Here is a 20,932-nt window from a genome sequence, read left to right on the forward strand (position 1 = left end):
CACGTCTTCGCGCTGAAACCGAGATTACCCAGTTGCAAGCGGTCGTACAAGAACACCAGCGCGAGAAAGATGCACACAACGAAACCCAGGAAGCACATCGTCACGCGGAAAGTGAAATTTCTCGTTTGAAGAATGTTGTGCAAGAGCTCCAGCATGAAAAAGATGCTTATGCCGAAGCCCACGAAGCGCGTCTTCGTGCAGAGGCTGAAGTTGCTCGCTTGCAGCCTGCCATCCAAGAGCACCAGCGCGAGAAAGATGCCCACGCTGAGACTCATGAAGCACGCCTTCTCGCTGAAGCTGAAATCGCCCGCTTGCAGGCTATCATGCAAGAACTTCAACAAGAAAATGCGACTCACGCGGAAGCCCATGAAGCACGCGTCCGTGCCGAGACCGAAGTTGCCCGCTTAGAATCTCAACTCGAACAGATTCGATCCGAGTCCTACGGTCACACAGAGCAACTGTCTGCGGTACGCTCCGAAGCAGATGGTGAGATCGCGCGCTTACAAGCTGCGATCGACCAACTTCGTGGCGAGGTTGATGCAAAGACAGAGGAGGTCACGGAATCCCGTGAGCGATCAGCAAAACAGATCTCGAGTCTTGAGGAGAGTATCCAGCAAATCCGTACTGAAACTGACGCACGGCTGAAGGAGGCCACGGACTCGCACACACAGGCCGAGGATGAAATTACTCGGTTGCAAACCTTGATAGAACAAATACGCTCCGACGTGGAGTCTCAGCTCAGCGAGGCAACCAAGGCTCGGGCAGACGCTGAGGAGAATGCGGCACGCTTGCAAGCGGAATTAACCGAGCTCGAAGGCGAGGTTGTGAGGGTTCGAACTGAACTTACAATGGCCCAGGCTGAGCTCGATGGTGCTTATGGTAGCCGGTCTCAACGGGCAGCCGCTGTCGACCCTGCCCTTCAAAAGGAGCTCGAGGTGTTGACCACCCGTAATATCGAGCTGGCGCAGGAGTTGGCCACTTTCAAGGCCGGTAGGCCTGCAAACAGCGACACACAGCGACGCGTAGAGACATTGGAGAAGGAGCTTCGCGAGACGATTGATGACTATGAAGTCATGACCAAAGCTAGTATCGAATTTGAGAAAGAACGCGAGAAGTTTGAGAGCCTCATTGACGCGCTTCGGGATCGTTGTGAGCAACTGGAGACGCAATTGAATGAAGAGCGGATCACCTGGATGGGCATGCACTCAGCGTCAATGGGACGAGATGGAACCACATATGAGACGACATCAACCATGGTGCTGAAGAACGAATTCAAGAAGATGATGCGTGACACGCGGACTGAGAATATGAAGATACTGAAGGTGAGTACACTGTTATCCTTTCTCTAGCAAGGTTCTCGGGTTGACTTGAGTACAGGCGGAGCAAGAAGAACGCCGAAAGCTGGAGGCTTTGCTCAGGAATCTGAAAAAGGAGCAAGCCAGCAAAGCTGATCCGAATCAGTCCGTCACGGCTTTATGACGATGATGATATCCTAAACTTCTCCTTGTTAATCCTCAAGCCACCCGATTTTGGTTGAGGTCACTTCATCTTGCTGATATTCTCTTCATCGTACATATTAATGTCTATTTATTCTGGGTATATATTGGACCGTTTATGATCCCTCATGTTGTTCATATTCTAAGGGGCTTGTTAAATGTATTTCTACTATTCGAATGGGCTTGGTGACTATCTTATAATTAATCGCAATTCTGTGGTTTTGTCAGAAGCACACATACTTGCCACTAATGTTTGGAGCGATAATTTCGGCTTACCTCTATCAGTCCACCAAAGGTAGTTCTTTCCCTCTGATTCACTTCAGTGCTGCTCTTTCTCGATTGGATTCCTAGCCAGGTTGGAAGGTACGGTGACATTCCAAATCCCGTGCTCACAAGTCAATCTGTGTCTTTCGTTGACTACACTTCGACTGATCCTATGCCCGTTCTCAGATCTGTGATGCCTCAGAATGGATCTGCGATGTCGCTCTCCTTTAACCACCCCGGACTCTGTCCCGCAGCAGAACAGAGCGACATCCAACCCAGCCTCGACCAGAGAGTCATCTGGGTCGAGTCCAAGCGATGCAAGCTCGATATACAATGCCGCAAGGGCAAGCTCGGGGTTGGAAGACCTTGTGCCTAGGTCGAGTTGTACCCTGAATAGCAGAATGGCAGCAAACATGGCAATGTTTGTCGCTCCCACGCCCGAGTACATGGCAGGTAATCCATCAAAGCCAAATACATCGGAATGCCATATACTGTCGCAAAAAAATGACGGACAACGAGTAAACGTGCCGACTCCAGAGGAGTCGCCAGAAGTCGACCGGTTCGACCAACGGCGACACCGCAAAACGGCGAGTGTCAACGATGCAGATGCAAAAGTGAAAGCTTCCAGATGGCTGGGAAGTATAGCGTCCCCTGCGAGTCCTGTTCTACCCACGTACCCACCACCAGTAAGGATGCCCACACCTCCGGGACTTCCATCTTTCGGCAGCGAAGAGGCAGTCCGTTGCTCTGCGCGATTACCTGTCCATTCAGCACCGAGCAATGGGCAATCCCAGCAACGTGGCCGTTGTAGTAACGCTGCTGATGGTAATAGAGTCGAATCCTACGGAGAGTCACTTCGAAGATTCTTTGGTATCTCTTCACTCTCTGCCTTTCGATCTACTGGACGAGAATGCACTGTTGTGAGGGCAGTTGATAGCACTGTGGTCCAAGGGCGCTTTCCCCATAGGCATAGTGCCCATGGAGTCGGTGCGAATGGTAGATTACACGACCATCCATTCCATCGGAGGAACCTTTCTATGGCTCAGTGTGGTGGCATTGACGAGGGTGGCGGCGCCGCGGTTCAGACTAGACCATCAGACACAGAGCACTGTTCCCATATCAAGCGGCAGAACTCAATTCACCCAGGAAACCACTTACCAGTTCCTCGTCCACAACATATATCTAGCAGTATCTCACCCGGGCCAAGCTGCTCGGTGACCACTCAATCAGCGACAACCTCGAATTCCGCGGATGGACGCGCCTTAGAGCCAGGGGCTAGGAGGACTCTGGTGATGGACATGTCCGCTATACTAGCTGCTGAACCCTCTGGTTGCTCCCCCACACAAACACGATCAACAGCGGAACCTTCTATCCACGAAGGATGCGTCACGCTTGATGGCCAACGCGGCCGTTGGTTACAGGCCTCAAATATTGTTAACTATTATTTTTGCTGCTGTGGGGGAGCCAGGAATGAGCAGGATACTATTGTATATGTGAACACTGCTTCTAATGACACATATGCTACTGCAAGGAGCCGGGTCTCGGACGACAGCGCGGCTCCTTCGCATGTCAAGAAAGGTGCGGTGCAGGAGTTTGGGCGTTACTGCTCGAACATGTGGACGTCGTTTCGAGCTTTTATCTCCTCTCGTAATTATGGATCCTCCACATGGTTAGAACAGACCCAGGAATCTCTTTAACCGCTGTCACGATTTGCGGTTTTGGATATCAGGCGTTGTATGAATCACATGGTTCACTCGGGAATCTTTTTTCACTGCCATGAAGGATCTTGCGGATATTGGATTATGCTGGTCTGTATTCATCAGGATCCACTATTGTTACTCTTCTTCATGAAGTAACCCTTTAGAGAGCTGTGGTTGATAAGGTTCATTCTATGAAAGAAAGGGAGGCTTCTACGCCACCTTTCTACTATATTCTTAACTAAGAGATCCATGGCTTGACGGCTGTTCATACGAGTTTCCATATCTGATACTGCAACGACATGAACCGGTCAACTCCGTTACTCCTCAATGCAATAATGCTCGGAAACGATAGATGTTAGAGAATAAACCATAAGTTCAAAGACATTCCATATGACGCCCATGATGAGTTCAGAAAGTTTCCAAAGAGATCGTAGGCCCTAATATTCACATGCAATAATGACCATCGATAACAATATCCAATTGGGCTAAATAGAGACCAAGAAGAATGGGAGACGAAGGAGAAGGGATGCTAATATAGAATGGAGAATGAAAGCCACAAGACCGACGTCATGTCGTTAACGGTATATGCAGAAGTCCGGGAAACGAAGTAAATTATTAAAGCCCCGTAAAGAACTGAGAAGCCTCTTTTATCTCTTCGTCGTCGTCCGCAAAGTCCCATACCACTATCCTTGGGTCCTGGGTGGCACAGACGATTTTCCGCGCATCGAATTGGACCTTGAAGACCCTGGAGGATGGCGGCGGATTGTTGTCGTTATTGTTATTGTTATTGTTATTATTTCCACGGGCTTGTTGGTTCCGCGCTGCGTGGTGATGGTGATGGTGGTGCGCCGCTCCTGGAGCCTGCACAACTGGTAGGTGCTGTTGAAGCTGAGGACGATTCGTTGCTGGGCCGGCAGCTGGGTTGGTAGGCCGATTTCTCTGAGCCTGCTGGGCAAAGGCGTTCCGTGGACCACGAGGAGGAGGAATTTCATCATCAGTATCCTCTCCGTTGATTTGCTTCAAAGTCTTCACGTGAGACAGTGGTTGGCCGACAACCCAGGCGCCATCTCTGTCCTTCTTCCAGACAAGCACTAATTCGTCATACGAACCCGAAACAATCCTAGCCCATTTACTTCCGCCTCCTCCCGGTGGGATATGAGCACCCAAAGCCTTAATGTCCTTTGGGTTTCTGGAACCGGCCGTGTTCTGGCGGTGGCCGGCACGTCTGAGAGCCCTTGGACCATAGTCTACAGCTTCGTCGGAGCGCCGAGCATCGAGGAACTCGTTATCAACGGCCAGAGCTTCCAACTTCATAGCCTCTTCGGCTCCTGGTGGGTCACCAAAGCCGGCTTGGACGGTCCTTACTAAGTCGGCGTGACCAGTTAAACAAGCAACCTCCGCGCCCGAGCTGTGATCGAAAATACGAACGGAGTCATCATTGCTTCCACTGATGATACGCCGGCCATCAAACTGAACGCATGCGATACCTTTGTCGTGGCCCACAAGGGTCTTCTTGCAGACACCGCTCCGGATGTTCCAGATCTTGATTAACCGGTCACCTGAGGCGGAAATAATCTCATCTTCGCTTATCTGGATAGCATTAACTGCAGCCCCATGCCCTGCGATTGTCATCAAGAGAGAGTATGGAGCAAGGTTGCGTATGTGACGCTTGGCCAGCTCGGTTTCTGTAATAGGGGAAGGAAGTTCGTTTATATCAACAATGTGCGCTGGAAATATAGACCCAGCCCCATGATGGACGACAGGATAGTCCTTGTCACCGGGCATGAGCTCACGCCGATTCCAAACCTTTATCAGCCTATCTTTGGAACATGTGACAAGATAACGCTCATCAAATTTGAGGTTTAACACAGAGTCCTGATGAGCCGGTGCAATCTCTTTGAGTTTCTCACCGGTGGAAAACCGCCACAAAATGACGCTCTTGTCGCTGCTCCCAGTCATAATAATGTCTTCAGAAGGTCGGGGATCGAATTGGAGACAGAGCACCGATTTGGAGTGGCCCACAAGAGGACGATAGCGCAGTCTCTGTGTATCAATATTCCAAACTCGGACAGTCCTATCTCGACTACCACTCACCAGCCAATTTCCCCAAAATTGGATTGAATAAATACATTCTTGGTGGCACTCCGCCAAGTGCTCAGGGTGGGGAATCTGGAATTTCGTGAGGCGACCTCGATTCCAATTCTCTTCCAACCGTCTACGTTGCTTATAGAGATGAAGCCAGTTAATTCTCGCACCACCGTTAGGCATCCGTAGCAAAATAGATGATTTGGGGGCCGAGTGAGCTGATGAGGACGTGGGTCCATGCGCGGTGCGAGAGAGGTCTGTCTGAGACCCTCGAATGTTGTTCGAGTCTAACTGGTGCCCAGAGGCAGTTGACTCGCTCTGGTCATTTGCGACATCACTCATGAGATGATCACCCTCAGTGTCGGCCTCCGCAGACGTTTGTTGTCCATCTTGCCGCCCGATTATGTAACTGCCCACATATCCTGTCGTTCGCGAGTCTAACCAGCTTGGAGGTACTCGTTTCTTATTCTTCGGTTCTCCGACATCTGTATCGGCGTTCCTTAATCGGGATTTACGAAGAGCAGGGGACGACAGTTTGGATTGCCTTTCCTCGAATGAACGGATCGCCTCGATATCGACGCGCCAGCCTTCATCGATGTATTTTCCTCGCCACAGACCAGAGTCAATTATACGGCCCTGCCAGGCGCGAGATGCCAATGAAGCTGTCAAGAGAGTCTTAGGATCAAGGTAGGAGAAGATCTCGGAGGTGATCTCGGGAGGGAGTTTGACAACGGGATCCATGTGCAACACAGGCGCAAGGCGGTCGACAAGCGCGGCCACGGTAGAAGTGGATAGTGTGCGTAATAAGCTGTAGGCAATCTCTATACATGATGAACTGTAAGCACAAATGCCCACAAACAAAAGGCAGAAGGCATCAGCCTCGCCGTCCAGACACGCGAACGGCGCTGGCTGGCGGGAAAGTTCAACGCACCAGCCCTATCTTCTTCGCTATTAGCTAGAAGCCAATCCGGGAGAGGCATCCCATCATCCGAGGGCGGCTCCACAAGTTCCTTGTCCACCTGGCTTCTGGTCTCGTCTGAGTAACCCTCGTCCAGTCTGTAAGGTGCAGATAATGAGGGGGCGGTGAGGTCGGGGGAATAATTGGCGGCGGTCGTCTCTCCAGCCATGAGTTCTTTCCTCACTGTAACAAGAGGGTCGATATGCAGTAGTCAGATCCACCTTTTTTTTTTTTTTTGGCTGAACTAACACGGGAGGGATGGCCCAAGCCTCAGCTCAGTCGGCGCGCAGCTTAGCTGGTGTTGTTTGTCTTCTTACTTGGCAGCAAAACAGGCGAATATCGAATTGCCTGTGTCCCTGGAAGTAGACCACTTCACGCTTTCAAGAACAAGCATGAACGAGATATATATCGTAGCTCAGCATTGAAGGGCCTTAAAGAGGGTGATCGAAGGCCATATTGAGGAGGGACTGTCGTCAGAGAGCGTTGGCGGTGGATTGATAGGTGACTTGACTATCGATACCCAACCGGGTTTAGTCAGACTGACACAGGTTGTTGTTTGTTTCTTCCAAGTACGGTACGGGTCACGTCAGATTTTTAGTTTTCCTTCAGTACAGCCGGGGTAGTCTTTACCAAGGCCCGGAAGGAAGCAAACATTACATACATACTTCAGCAAGATAATCTTCTACATTCGGTACCGCTGGACTGGATCTAGATCATCCAGGTAACCTCTCTGGCCAATATTATCCTGATTATAGATATACGTACTCCTTCAGGCTTTTCCTCCGGTGACATGCAGCGGTATCCCTTTAACACTGCAGCTACTTGCGCCGAGGAACCTGAACCTGAACATATATATCATCGCTGAGCCTCTCAGAAACCGGACCAAGGGTTCAAGCATCCGGTAATACAACCTGCATGCTTTCCTGTAGCGGTGAGAACTTGCTGGAATTGAGGATGTAACCTTCATCGTTATCTTTGATGATACGCTAATATATCCTAAACCCTCTCTCAGGTCCAATTTTGCCGGCCATTGCTTGTTGGTCTTTAGCTGAGAGTTGGACTCGATTCCTTTGGTACCATTATCAACTGTCAAGAATGGTTCAAGAGTAATCTCCAAAAGGACCTAGATTTGGCACCTTCTTTCTCTCCACCGTTCCACATACCCTTGTGGATTGGTTGTTGGTTGTGTAGGAGCTATGGCGCAATCTCAATTTGATCCATAGCCGACGTAGAACTCCGATACGGAGCAGATCATCATTACTTGAAACAGCTAAGTTCCTTGAGACTGCCCCGTAGTGTGTATACCCTTTCCGGAGTTGCTGACGAGAGCATAGGGGTAATACTACTGTGTAGTATAGATGAAAACAAGAAAGAATAGCAAGCAACGGTTACAATGTGCTTGTCCCAGGTTCCACCCGAGTTATCTGGAGAAACTCAAGGAATAGATGGATTGAACAGTTGTTCAACTTTGTCTGAGGAGCATCTGTCACGACCAACCTCATATCCTACTTTCTACTAATACTCACATCTGGCAGGTGACGGACGATGTCATTTCGGTTGCTCTTGCTTGCTGTATGTATATAGCCTGAGTAGATACGCTATTATGGTCTCAAAAGGGTAAACAACACCCGCAAACTGCTCTTTTAGCAGAGACCAGCCACCGTCAGAAGTGAAGAAGATCAATTTAGCTCCTAAGACAATATTCCGCGTCTTACTTCTGACAGTACTCCATAGCCCTAGGACTCAATTGGATTCCATCGGTTTTACTGTTGTTTGTTGGCATTTTTGGTTCGGCGCTGAGTTTCCCTGTGGTTTGTACAGAGTAGTCAATTGTGCAAGGTACAGATGCTACTAACTTGTCACATGAATACTCTAATTGGATCTGAAGATAATAGGTTAGGGCTGAACAAAAGATACAATCATTCAATTCAATTTAATTCTATTTATATTCCCTCATCTCGCCCCGACGCCTCCTTCCTTGCCCCATTCTGCAGGGGTTGATCAAGGAAGATAATAATAATATTAATAATAATATTTTTATTTAAATTTTTTTTATTTAAAAAAAAAAAAAAAATTAAAAAATTTTAAAATTAAAGAAAACTAGGTCCATAAATATTGAAAAAGAGAATAAGAAGAGAGACAGAAAAGAAGAAGAAGAAGAAGAAGAAGAAGAAGAAGAAGAAGAAGAAGAAGAAGAAAAAGAAGAAGATATCATGTTGGAGGTGTAGTAAGTATCATCACACCAGGATTGAACAACTTCTGATGACAGCGGCTGTAAAAAGTCTTGTTTACTGACTGAGCCCCCCACTTCGTAAATGGACCCAAAAGTGGTTGATACTTCGGCAGGGAAAATCATAATATGACCCGTGCCTAATTATCGCGCTAGTTCAGACTAGTCAAAATCTCAAACACTTCATGTAAGAGATGAGTCTCCATGCAACCTGATGTGCATCCGATATTCATGCCCAGCCCCTACTGTCGGTCATTTGGAAACCTGGGAAGATCTCAGACAAGGAATGGGATTGTGAACCCAACCCCGGCTTTTGCACTGGTCTCCAGTTTGAAATTCACCCACCATACCAGGAAGACTTCAAGGTCATATTGCGCCCCCCTCTTCTATTATTAATGTGCTTTATGTAGGTGAACAAGGGCCCTACTGGCCAGTCAGAGGTTGAAGTATGTGCTAAACTTCTTAACTACTGTTGGAAGGTATGTAGTATACTTCATCCTGGACATACATTCCCAGTAGATACAACAACATACATACTTCCCGTCGTACAGTAGACTAACTGACTTGGGCACTAGACTAGAGTACTATGTAGAGCGAAATACTACTAGTACTTGTAGTACTATGCCCTTAGGCCCCTCCACTCCACCATCTCTTGTGTTTCCCCCTCTCTCCCCTGATGCCCCCTTTCAACCACTAAAGCAATTGAACATTCACCAGCCAACTTAAGGAGCCTGACGCGCGCTACCCCGATCTGGCAAGTGAACCACATCACTTCCTTACTGGCTGGTGGCCTGGACTCTCTCTCTCTCTCTCTCTCTCTCTCTCTCTTAGTCTCTTTCCCGCTCGTTCGCTCCCTCTTCTTCCTCCCTCTTATGTCTCCTTTCTCTTGCCATCCCTCATACTGATCGATCTTGATGGTTCTTTCTTTCTTTCTGGCCTCTTTCTACTCTGCGCTTTGCACTCCTTGTTGACTATTTTCCAATTTTTACTATTCAACTACAAGCCTTACACCAGAAGACGGTTCTTGATCCTTTCCTTCTGGATTTCTATTACGCTTGCCTGGTTGCAGCGGCAAACCCCACACTCACCCTTTCTATCGTTGAACCCTCCCAAATTTCCCGGTCTTTGGAGGCTGTTGCCAGCAAGGGCCAGAAATTTTGACCTTTGGGTGAAAAAAAAAGAAGGTCAAAAAAAGCAAAAAAAGAAATACAAAAGAAAATTTAGAAAAGAACAGACAGTCGCTCGATCCTCCTAGACTAGGGTATTTATACATTTGACCTTTTTTTTTTTTTTTTTTTTCCTTTTTCTAAAACCAAACCTACAGAAGGTCGAGACACGGAACCGTCCTTTGACTCAGCTTTAGGGATAGTTAACATACCACTATCTCCACTCACTCCTTAGCTGCTCGCTTGCGCCATCCATCCCGCATCGGTCCACCGGCTCGCAGTCCGTAATCCATGCTCGACGTGATTCTTGTACAACCACATCTATCGTCTCTGTCCACTCGCTTCCTTCGTTGGTCTGCTGCGCAGATTTGAACCATCTTCCCCATACAGCTGTCGGTGTTTCCCCGCACGGTCCCAGTCGACCGGCAGTCGAAATGGCGGAGACCGCAGTCATGACAAGCGGTCCTATCGCCGAGGACAATATCATCAACCGCCGCGGCGGTGAGTCGATCTATCAAAGCTGCGTCAATCTCAAGAAGCGCCTCGCGGAACTCCCGACCTTCGAATCGCACTTACGAGAGATGGATGAAGAGGATCTCGCACAGGGAAATACCGACCCTGTGGCGTCGCTATGGAATTGCCTCCGGGAAGGGTACCCCTTGTTGACCATCTACAACGCCTCAAGCCCTGAAGAGGTCCTCGAGGTCGATCCTGAAAAGGTCCCCGAAGCAAAACGTCCTAAGGCTGCCACCTTCAAATTCCTACAGGCATCTCTGAAAGAGCTGGGCTTTCCTCAACAAGACTGCTTCCTCATCACCGACTTGTATGGTGAGAGTACAACTGGTTTTATCAAAGTGATCAAGATGGTGAACCGTGTGTTGGACATTCTAGAAATGCAGGGTCAGCTGAAGCGAACGTCCGATGTCTCATCGCGCGTCCCGGAAAAAGGAACTGTGAAACTTACCAAGAGGGAGCATATTCTTAAGGAGTTATTGGAGACGGAGCGCGACTATGTTCACCATCTTCAAAATCTACAAGCACTTAAGAAAGAGTTGGAGGAGACCGGGGCTCTTACCGGCGACCCTAGCCATCAGATCTTTTTGAATTTGAACAATCTCCTTGATTTCGCCCAACGATTCTTGATTCGGATTGAGCAACATTATGCCTTGCCGGAAGAGAGGCAAAACTGGGGCGAGTTGTTTATCCAACACGAAGATGCTTTCCGGCAGTATGAACCGTTTATCGCAAACCAAATGCGTTGCGACGAAGTCTGCTTGAAGGAATGGGACAGAATTCATACAGCCCCGAGGACTATTGATTTGAAGCAGATGGTGGCCCAACCCTCAACGCTTAATGGGTTCTTTGTCAAGCCTTTCCAGCGGCTCACCAAATATCCTTTGATGCTTTCCGTGAGTATTTTATGTCATTCTCAGAGCCATCGTCGGTCGCGATGTGCTAAATTTGTTTCCCAGGAACTGCGCAAGCAGACTGAAAACCCAGAGCTGCAGACGGATATTACCCGTGCCATCGACTCTATTCAATCTGTCCTTGATTCTGCAAACGATGCTATTGACAAAGAACACCTGGCTTCGGCATTCACAGAGCTAGACGAACGAGTAGACGATTGGAAATCGCTTAAAATAGAATCGTTTGGTGACTTGCTTCGGTTCGGTACATTCACTGTTTTGAAGGGAGACAATGGCAAGGATTCAGAAAGAGAGGTTTGTTCCCGCCTAGACACTGTTTTGATATTTCCGACCCATGAACTCTATCCATCCTGCCCATGCTGCTCTACTATGACTCCTCCTGGCCGATAAAATGGCTACATCCATGCCCACAGATCAGAACGCCTTGCCCCTCATCATCCGGTCAGGCTCATGTGCCTAAACATAACCTTACACATCTTCTGGGGCTTAAGAGTGGAAAAGATTCCACTGTGGAGCACATGATTACTGACTTTTCCTTCCGAGTCTAGTACCACATCTACCTTTTTGAGCGCATCCTCCTTTGCTGCAAAGATATCAATCCAAACAAACAGAAAACGAAATTGATGGTCGGTAAAGATAAGCCATCTACTACTGTGAGAGGGAAACCACGTTTGCAGCTTAAGGGTCGCATTTACATGGCAAACGTGACGGATATAGCTTGTTATCAGAAGCCAGGTATGGGGCTGCCTTGGGTTCTCAAGAAGACTTGTGCTGGGTTGACACTGTTTCACAGGTTCTTATCGTATTCAAATCTTTTGGAAAGGTGATCCGGGCGTAGTGGACAACTTCATCATACGCTACCAAAATGAAGATGCCATGCGCAAATGGTACAGGGACATTGATAACCAACGTGCAATTCAAGCAGAGCACCGCAGCGCACGGAACACCGGTACATCCGAGACAGAATTTACGTACATGAGGAATATGGCGAACATGCCCAATCCGTACCTTGAACATGATGGCGATGAACAGGCCACTAAGGAGGCAGGCTTCTTCTCCGAGTTTCCTATGAGTCGGAATGCATCAAGCACTAGTCTCCGGACGCGATCCGCAACCGGGGGTAGTGGTGGTTCTGGCCCGCCCCTGTCAAACAAGTTTCGCTTCCCTATGCCAGACCCGAACCTTTCTGTGCATACACAGTTCCCTGGTGGTAGTATGTCGCCAGCCGAGCGAAACGCTAACTCTTACTTTTCGCCTGTTGCCGAAACCCCATCCACAAGGTCAAGCTCGCAGTCTACTGCTGGTTATTCGTACGGCCGTCAGCCCACTTCAAGTAGTACATGGAACGAAGAGCCCAATCGGTATACTGCGCCTGCATTATCTCGCGGGGTTTCTAGAGATGGCTCGAACTCGAATCCCTACTTTAGCAGTGCACCTAATGGGCGAGGCGCTCAGCGCCCTTCACTACCTCCTATGTCCGGCACTTCTAATGGCATGGCTCAGCGGATGCGTTCTGCGAGTAGCCCGGATATACACCACCACAACCCTGAATCGCGTCGGTACATGGGCGCACACACAATGCAGACGGTCGACAACGTGCCCGTTCCACCGATCCCTGCTCATATGGCTAGCATGAAGGCGCCTGTTAATAGAAGTCAAGCCAATTCACCAACCAACACCACTCTACCTAGCCGAAACGGAAATGTTCCCAACGGACAACCCACGCATTTCCATGAGCCCCAGTACTCTGAATCTCGAATGAATCAGCCTGTGTCAGATCAGCCCACATCTCCGCTGAGCCAAGAACCAGAGGAGGAACCTCTCATGCCGACGCAACTTAAAGCGAAGGTTAATTTCGATGATAACTATGTCACTCTAGTGATTGCCAGCAACATCATGTTCCGCTCCCTCACAGACCGAGTAGATGCGAAACTGGCCCGGTTCACCAATCTATCCATAGGCAGCAAGTCGGTCAGGTTACGCTACCGCGATGAGGACGGAGATTTCGTCACCATTGACAGCGACGAGGCCGTCCAATTGGCGTTCATGGAATGGCGGGAGCAACACCGTGATATGCTTTCCAGAGGTCAAGTTGGAGAGATTCAACTCTATTGCCAAGCAGTCGAGAACTAAACGCAATATAACCGAGGTGGCGTGCTCATTACCATGTTGTTACTATACTCTTTTTTCTCTTCTCATCTTCTTCATTTTACTTATTATTATTTTTCGCCTTTTGTTTTGCTGTTTTGAATTCCCCCTTTCGCTCTGGTTGTCTACGGAGATGGAAGGAAAAAAAGGGGCGTCTATTTAAGAAGTTGCCGGCGTTGTCATCAGGTTCTCTACAGCTCATTTCCAACTGGATTGGCTTGAGACTATTAAGGAGCCATTGTTTCATCCACGAACAAAGGGGAAGAGAAAGGGCTGGTTTCGTTTTTCCTTCGTACTTTGTTTCTCCGTTTTCTCTCTTTCTCTTTCTATTCTCTTCGTTTTTCTTCCTTTATTCCAACCTCTTCGGGGTGTTTTACCGGAAGCCGATTTATGTTTATCTTCACCTTGACCATGTGCATTTTATCCGGAGCTCTTTTGTCGGGTGAGATGCTTATGACGACTGACTTTGTTTATTCTTGTTCGGGCCCCTTCCGTCCCTATCCGCGGGCAATGACTGCATGATGTACGTATACCGCTGTTCCGTCGAACAGACCAATTTCCAGTTTATAAGAGATGAGATGTATAGTGAACTTGTATTTCCAAGGCTGGCACTTCTGTTAGACTTGGTCGCGAGTTTGAGCGCTATTTTGTGTTGGGCTTTGTGTGTTTCGGCTCGGGTTGGGTGGGCTGGTATAGACTAGGCGAATTGTTTAATTCTATGAGTTAATTTCCCCAGGACAAGTGAGGCAAGCACTCTCCGTTCTATCGTACATAAGTACTCTGTTAAGGTAATTAGATATAAGGAGTACCTATAGCCACCCATCGGATGGAATCCGAAGGAGCCCCACCGGCTTCTACTTCCCTGGTCGGGATCCAATCCAGACCGTCGGCATCTCGACCGCTTTTTCAGATCCGATCGAAACGGACTTCCGTGCCGATAACTCTTCCGTTGAAGGCTGGAAGTAAGCAGGGAATAATAATAGTAACAGTAACCACGGCATAAGGGGCAATACTGTTTGTTCATGAGGCATTTCCAATCTTTGTTCAAGTGGTGCGCGTTCAGGGCTGACGGTGATCGACCCTCCAGAGGCGAATAGGAGCCCAACGGGTCTTGGGATTAGTATTTGTTCTATATTGAGGGATTCGCAAGTGCGGGATATAATTTCACCTTTCCTTTTCTATCATTGGTTCGAATGTTAGTACTTTGGGGTTGGGCTGAATCTCCAAAGTCAAAACAAGAGGGTGAGAGTGATGCCTGAGAGAGAGCCTTAAAAACCATTCAGCTTGCCGTGTGCTCTTTCTTTTTCTCTCTTTTAACAGCGCTTGACGCGGTCGATAACCCTGACAGACTGTCACCTACTTTGACGTCTCTTTTCTTTTCCCCCTTGCTTTCTTTTTCTTCTACGTATAGATCGCACGCATCCTTGGCGTCGTTGGTTTTATACATACGAGAAAGCCAAGACACGCATCAATCTGCTAAACTATTTTTGTCCTCCGTATCAACATTGATATTGTTGCCAAGCAGCAAACATGTCGTTCTCTGGCCGCCGCGTGAGCATTTTGCGCCCTTCCAACAGGCGATTCTCCCTAGGCAAGGAGTTGTCGGAGAATGGTGCGTTCTTCCTTGATACAAGTTTTTGATTGGGGTTGCACGTTTGTGATCGACGATGTTGTAGAAACCGCGGAATGAGGGGTTCAACAAACAAAAAAGAAAAAAAAAAAAAAAAAAAAAAAAAAAAAAAAAAAAAAAAAAAAAAAAAAAAAAACAAAAAAAGAAAGAAGGCCAATTAATCATACACATGTTCTCTAACAATACTCCCTTCTTATTCAGAACTCCGATCGGAAACCCATCGTCAATTTCGAAGCGCTCACGAAGGTCACCGTCCTCACGCCGGCCTCGATGCCTCGCGTGCCTCGACAGGTGTCGTCTGGTGTACGGAACGTGCGACAGAACACGGTTTCGCAGAAAATCCAGCTGAATGGGCGAATCTGGGCCAAGGTGCCCCCGAAGCCGATGATGAGATCGAAGGCAGTTTCCCCCGCCCGACGAGTATTCCTATCACCTCTGCTGCTCGTGAGTACGGCCCCACGGCCGGTATCAAGCCCCTCCGTGCTGCTGTCGCTCGGCTGTACAATGAGCATTACCGACAGGGCAAAGAGAGCCAGTACACTTGGGAAAATGTCTGCATTGTGCCCGGTGGACGGGCGGGTTTGATTCGAATCGCAGCCATTCTGGGCAATTCGTACCTTTCCTTCCCCATTCCCGACTACTCTGCGTACTCGGAGATGTTGAGTTTGTTCAAGAATGTACGTGCGGGGTTGCTAGTAGACTTGATATGTGTCGCGATAGCTAACAAATTATCTTTTAGATCGCGCCTATTCCCATTCCCCTCTCCCAGAGCGACCATTATCATATCTCCCCCGACAAGATCGCCGAGGAAATTGCCCGTGGTACCCAGGTCCTCTTAACCTCGAACCCCCGTAACCCGACCGGACATTTTGTCTCCAGCGAGGAGCTGGCACAGATCCAAGACATCTGCAGGGATCGCGCGACGCTGATTTTGGATGAATTCTATGGAGGCTACAACTACACCACCGACTGTGATGGCACGACTCTCAGTGGTGCTACGAATGTGGAGGATGTCAACCAAGACGGTGGGTCAACACTCGGAAGCTATAGATGATTCTCGCATGCTAACCCTGGCAGATGTGTTGCTCATCGACGGTCTCACCAAGCGTTTCCGCCTGCCTGGTTGGCGTATCGCCTGGATTGTCGGCCCCAAGGAATTCGTTGATGCCCTGGGCTCCGCTGGTTCCTACCTGGATGGAGGTGCCAACGTGCCGTTCCAGGAAGCTGCCATTCCCATGCTTGAGCCGTCCCTTGTACGCGCAGAGATGAAGGCTCTTCAGCATCATTTCCGTGAAAAGAGAGACTTCGTTGTGAAGCGTTTGAACGAGATCGGATTCCGTATCAAGGATATTCCTCAGGCCACCTTCTACATTTGGCTTGATCTGACTGCCTTGGAACCCCCTCTTCCCGCAGAGGCTAACATCTCCGACGGTCTGAACTTCTTCAACGCCCTTCTGACTGAGAAGGTTATTGTGGTGCCTGGTATTTTCTTCGACCTGAACCCTGCCAAGAGACGAGACCTGTTCGACAGCCCTTGCCATCACTTCGTCCGTCTGAGTTACGGACCTAAGATGGATGTACTGAAGAAGGGTCTGGACGGCATTGAAAGGGTTATCCGCCGGGCTCGTGGAGAGGCCCTCAAAGCGCAATGGGAAGACGAGGTAGCAATTGCTGACGACTAAGGGATCAGTCATGAGCAGATCCATGCACATACATATAGATTTATAGCTAGTATTTTATGAACAGAGGCCACTGCATATGTGTAAGCCATATCGTTCTTCCCCTCCCTCGTTTTTACCCTCCCATATCAAATTGGCGATGCTTTTTGAGCTTAACGTACGAAGTAGAGTCGCAGTATAAGAACTCCCCGTTCTAGACACGGCCCCTTAATTTAGTTGGACTCCGTCTTGCACGTGACTCCCCCCCTCTCGGTCGGCCACAGCGACTCCCATTTGAAGTACTTCCTGTCATGATCATAGACGGTCGAGGCAGCGACGAGCTCGGGCTGCGATGCGCAATATGATGCGCTCGATATTATGGCCTGGAATATCTATCGCATCCTCAACTACACTACTTTTATCGTTCTCTCTATCGTCCTCTTCTGTCTTATAGTGCTGACCCCAGCCGACGCGATCTACCAGTGCTACGTAACCTCGCGACTCACGAATATCTTTATCATTAGCGGTGGCTACATCGTGACTTTTATATTAGCGGCGCTGATATACGCAACGCGGATCTATACCAATCGCAGCGCCTTGGCAGGAATCCCCAAAGCATGGATCCCAATAGAGAAAGAAGATGTCGGAAAGAGTGTGAGACGGCTAGTGGTTGAAGGGCTTGCTCGCAGCGCGATTGTTGCTTATCAAGCTAGGCCAAGGGACACAGCTGCAGATGGCGATACCTTCGCCGACTACCCCATGCTCTTGATAGACCGCGACCGCCCCCCGTGGGGCCTTGTAGAACACCCCGGATGGTCTTCTCCTGCATCCCCCGATCTGCCCGACCTGCCGTACCGAACGGTCATCCAAGAACTCCCGAACCTGATCGAGGCGAAAGCGGTCTCTCTTGCTCCCCCCGACCCCTTTTTGACAGCGACCCGCTCGTTTGACCCCTCGTCCCCCGGCGCGGAACAATCAATCCCGGACACGCGAGTGGTAGACATCTTACGGCGACCGGCGTCGATGGGTCTGAGGGAATATTTGCAACACCTTACTAGTCTGGACGTCATCAAACCGCCCGAGATTGGGGCAGAATTCATCGCACTATACGAACGCGCGCGCTTCTCGCCGCACGAGCTTCACGAGACGGAGTTTCGGGATCTGATGCATATATTTGCTGAGTTGCTTAGGGGGATGAAGTCGCTTGATACGCACATTATGGACGATATTTACGCCGAAAGCTCTCACGGCGAGAGCGAGTCCATCATTGGACCTTCGGACGAGGAAGGGGAGACTGACACGATGGACTTCCGCGATGATAGTGAGGCGTTGTCGCGAAGCCGGAGCAACAGTTTGCAACCTTCTAATGCATCGATGTGGGAACGCCGCTCCACCTACACTACTACGTCAGGAAGGCAGAACCAGAGGTCCCCTGTCTGGTCGAGAAACGTTGACCGGCATCGGCTGGCGACGCCCCGAACGCCATCCATACGATCGCTTAGGCGGGTCCAGTCGAACGTATCGGGGAGTTCTGCAGGGAGCGTTATTCGTTTGGTAGATACCCATGGGCCCTCTGATTTGCCCTATGCGATTAATTTTAATAGAGCGTGAAAAGTTTTTGGGATAACCCAATTGGATTACAATAATGAAAGCGCACTTTCCTTTTTACTGAAAATGAAACAGAGAGAAACTACCCAAATAAATGTAGAATGTATCCCGTTAGCTTTTTTATTCTATGAATACTAGATCCATAGTTACTACTACTTAAACATCCCCATGGAATTCCATGCGAATGACCTGATCTGGAGAGAAGATTGATAATAGCCAACCAATCAGGCCAGGCGCTATTCGTAGCCTAACGGTGCAGATCGGAAAGGATTCCGTGCTTGGCGTTGGTGATTGATAAGATCTGCTTTTCCAAAAGGGCAACTGTGTCACTCCCAACTGTGTATTTTTTTTTCTTCCACCCTTCCCCTCCTTTCCCCATATCTTCCCCCCACACGATGCAGGCTCTCTGGCGACGCGGCACATCTCTCTTCTCAACTCCGTCGGGGTCGCCCAAAGACTCCGGGGCAGCGGAAGACTTCCGAACAGCTCCAAGCCCCGACACGCTATTCACGAAGGTCGACCCCGCCGTTGACGGAGAAGAATGTCTCCACGACTGCGCTTCATGTACCGTTCGGTACCCGGCGAAGTTCGACGTGGACCAGGAAGATACATTGTACGGGAACGTCAACGGATGGTCGACACACCTGCTCGTCGCGACCGGGAAAACAGACTGGGTACGAGATGTCGCGGACGAAGAAGGCAGTGTGATGGAAGCGATTGAGAAGGGGGGCCTGGAGCCCAGTAATGGGGTAAGTCGCGATCGACAAACTACTACCACTCGAAAAGCTAGTATAATACTGATGGAGTGATGATGATGATGATATTAAGAAATTGAAGCTGTCGGCCTCCAACATGCCCGTGCCGGACGAATACCACCACCACGACTCGGGAAAACAACCGACAACCGTCCTGCTCCTACCCAGCTTCACTATTGTTGACCATGTCACGCCGGCCCTGGCCTCTGACCTGATCAAATATATTGTCAATCCCGCGCCCACCACCACGACGCCCCTGGGGGCTCTCCCGGAGCCAGTATCCGCACCCACATCAGACGACCAACCACAACAGCCACCACCACCACCCATCGCAGACCTCCTATCGCAGACGCCCCTCCGCTCGCGTCCCTGTCCCCACGCCGCGGTGATCCTTCTCTGTTCCCAGCGCACGCGGGACGCCCGCTGCGGCCAGTCTGCGCCGCTTCTCCGTAAGGAATTCGAACGCCACTTGCGCCCGCTGGGATTGTACCGCGATCTCGATGACGAGCGACCCGGCGGCGTCGGCATCTACTTCATCAGCCACGTTGGGGGTCACAAGTATTCTGCGAATGTGATTGTGTACCGCCGTCGCGATTTGGAGTGGTACCGCAAACAGGACGGCAAAGAGGAGACATCGGCGGAGGGAGAGGAAGGTGCGGCGCAGGGTATCTGGCTGGCGCGCGTTCGTCCAGAGGACTGTGAGAATATCGTCCGGTACACAGTGTTGAAGGGGAAGGTGGTAAAACCGGAACAGATTAGGGGAGGCTTTGATCGGGAACGGGGCGTGATGAGTTGGTAGTTTCGTTGGTCTTGGTTTTGGTTGGCGGACTTCCAGTACAGTACATATATACACCGGGTTATGGGTATGGATATAGATATGTGATGCTAGATGTATGGTATATGAATGGAGTTATGTATCTTCCCGCTTGTATACTCATTTAGCGGGCAGTAGGTTCCATAGAGCTATGCCATTCGATACTGTAAACTGTTGTGAATCAGTACTACTGATCTCAACAAAGCGATTATGTACTTACTGCGTTGGATATACTTCAGTACAATGTTAGACTGACTACGAACGATAGCATTCTAGGATACGTAAATAGAGCCAAGGAATCATCACGCCGAAGTGATGTATCCCCGAGCATTCAAGGCGACTATGAAACTAGAAGAAAGCCCTGGTATAACCAAATCCCTTTCAGTCACAGTCTAAGCCAATAGGGCACATGAACCTTCACTCAACCAAAAGCAAAAGTTCCGGTTAGTGAAAGAACAACCATCGGTGGATCCCTCAGGGATATGAAGAACAGCTCCTGGCACAGTGCATTCTCCTCGAAGGGATGAGTAGAGTAGAGGGATCCTAGGAAAACCAGATCGACAATCACCACAGAAGCTAAACAGAGACACCAGGAGACAGAGGACAGGGAAAGAGCTTGTTAGAACAAAGGTCCAGACATTGTCCTCTCTTTTTGAACAGATAGTTCCATACCTGAGTCGCAAGTATGGATCTAAGGCCCATGGTATGTAAGTTGTATCCGGCCTCTAGAAAATACATGGCTTGAGTTTGTCGGGAGTCCGTCCCTTACTGTAGTGTATCTGTTATGCGTTTATCGCGATTCGTTTTCAGTTGCAGGACCGTCATGTACCGATCGCATTAGTCGCCATGTCGAGTTTACCCTAGTTCTCCATGGCTACTGGACAATTACTGTCCGACGGCTATGTCAATCAGAGACATGGGACAGGCAACGGACCAACGGAGATTCTCGGTGTTATGTTCGTATGAAATGAGGTGGAAGTCGAGAGTTTGTTA

The 20,932-nt window shown here is 49.4% G+C and overlaps 5 protein-coding genes across 5 annotated transcripts; 4 read left to right on the forward strand and 1 right to left on the reverse strand.

Annotated features, from left to right (window-relative positions):
• Positions 1-1,751: 1,751 nt before the first annotated feature.
• On the forward strand, positions 1,752-4,058 carry BDV37DRAFT_248398 (uncharacterized protein). The gene has a single exon (XM_032081991.1). It carries the CDS (start codon positions 1,964-1,966, stop codon positions 3,455-3,457), a length of 1,494 nt encoding a protein of 497 aa, XP_031941274.1. The 5' UTR covers positions 1,752-1,963; the 3' UTR covers positions 3,458-4,058.
• A 17-nt stretch (positions 4,059-4,075) lies between these two features.
• BDV37DRAFT_283221 (F-box and WD domain protein) lies at positions 4,076-6,672 on the reverse strand (the record flags this gene model as incomplete). The annotated part of the gene is made up of 2 exons (XM_032087249.1): positions 4,076-6,366; positions 6,477-6,672. 2 exons carry the CDS (start codon positions 6,670-6,672, stop codon positions 4,076-4,078), a joined length of 2,487 nt encoding a protein of 828 aa, XP_031941275.1.
• Positions 6,673-10,333: 3,661 nt separating this feature from the next.
• On the forward strand, positions 10,334-13,459 carry BDV37DRAFT_283222 (Rho family guanine nucleotide exchange factor CDC24; the record flags this gene model as incomplete). The annotated part of the gene is made up of 4 exons (XM_032087250.1): positions 10,334-11,308; positions 11,372-11,620; positions 11,875-12,061; positions 12,120-13,459. 4 exons carry the CDS (start codon positions 10,334-10,336, stop codon positions 13,457-13,459), a joined length of 2,751 nt encoding a protein of 916 aa, XP_031941276.1.
• Positions 13,460-15,004: 1,545 nt separating this feature from the next.
• Positions 15,005-18,373, forward strand: BDV37DRAFT_271688 (putative aminotransferase, classes I and II; the record flags this gene model as incomplete). The annotated part of the gene is made up of 5 exons (XM_032084751.1): positions 15,005-15,086; positions 15,306-15,781; positions 15,844-16,129; positions 16,182-16,765; positions 17,084-18,373. 5 exons carry the CDS (start codon positions 15,005-15,007, stop codon positions 18,371-18,373), a joined length of 2,718 nt encoding a protein of 905 aa, XP_031941277.1.
• Positions 18,374-18,765: 392 nt separating this feature from the next.
• On the forward strand, positions 18,766-19,924 carry BDV37DRAFT_283225 (sucrase/ferredoxin-like domain-containing protein; the record flags this gene model as incomplete). Its single annotated transcript, XM_032087251.1, has 2 exons — positions 18,766-19,119; positions 19,208-19,924. The coding sequence occupies 2 exons, from the start codon at positions 18,766-18,768 to the stop codon at positions 19,922-19,924; spliced, it is 1,071 nt and encodes a 356-aa protein (XP_031941278.1).
• Positions 19,925-20,932: the final 1,008 nt, after the last annotated feature.

This window comes from Aspergillus pseudonomiae (genome assembly GCF_009193645.1).
Source record: "Aspergillus pseudonomiae strain CBS 119388 unplaced genomic scaffold BDV37scaffold_34, whole genome shotgun sequence".
In the NCBI taxonomy this organism is placed as follows: domain Eukaryota; kingdom Fungi; phylum Ascomycota; class Eurotiomycetes; order Eurotiales; family Aspergillaceae; genus Aspergillus; species Aspergillus pseudonomiae.

Coding starts and splice junctions, on each gene's coding strand:
- BDV37DRAFT_248398 (XM_032081991.1), top strand. CDS start 1,964: ATGGATCTGCGATGTCGCTCTCCTTTAACCACCCCGGACTCTGTCCCG.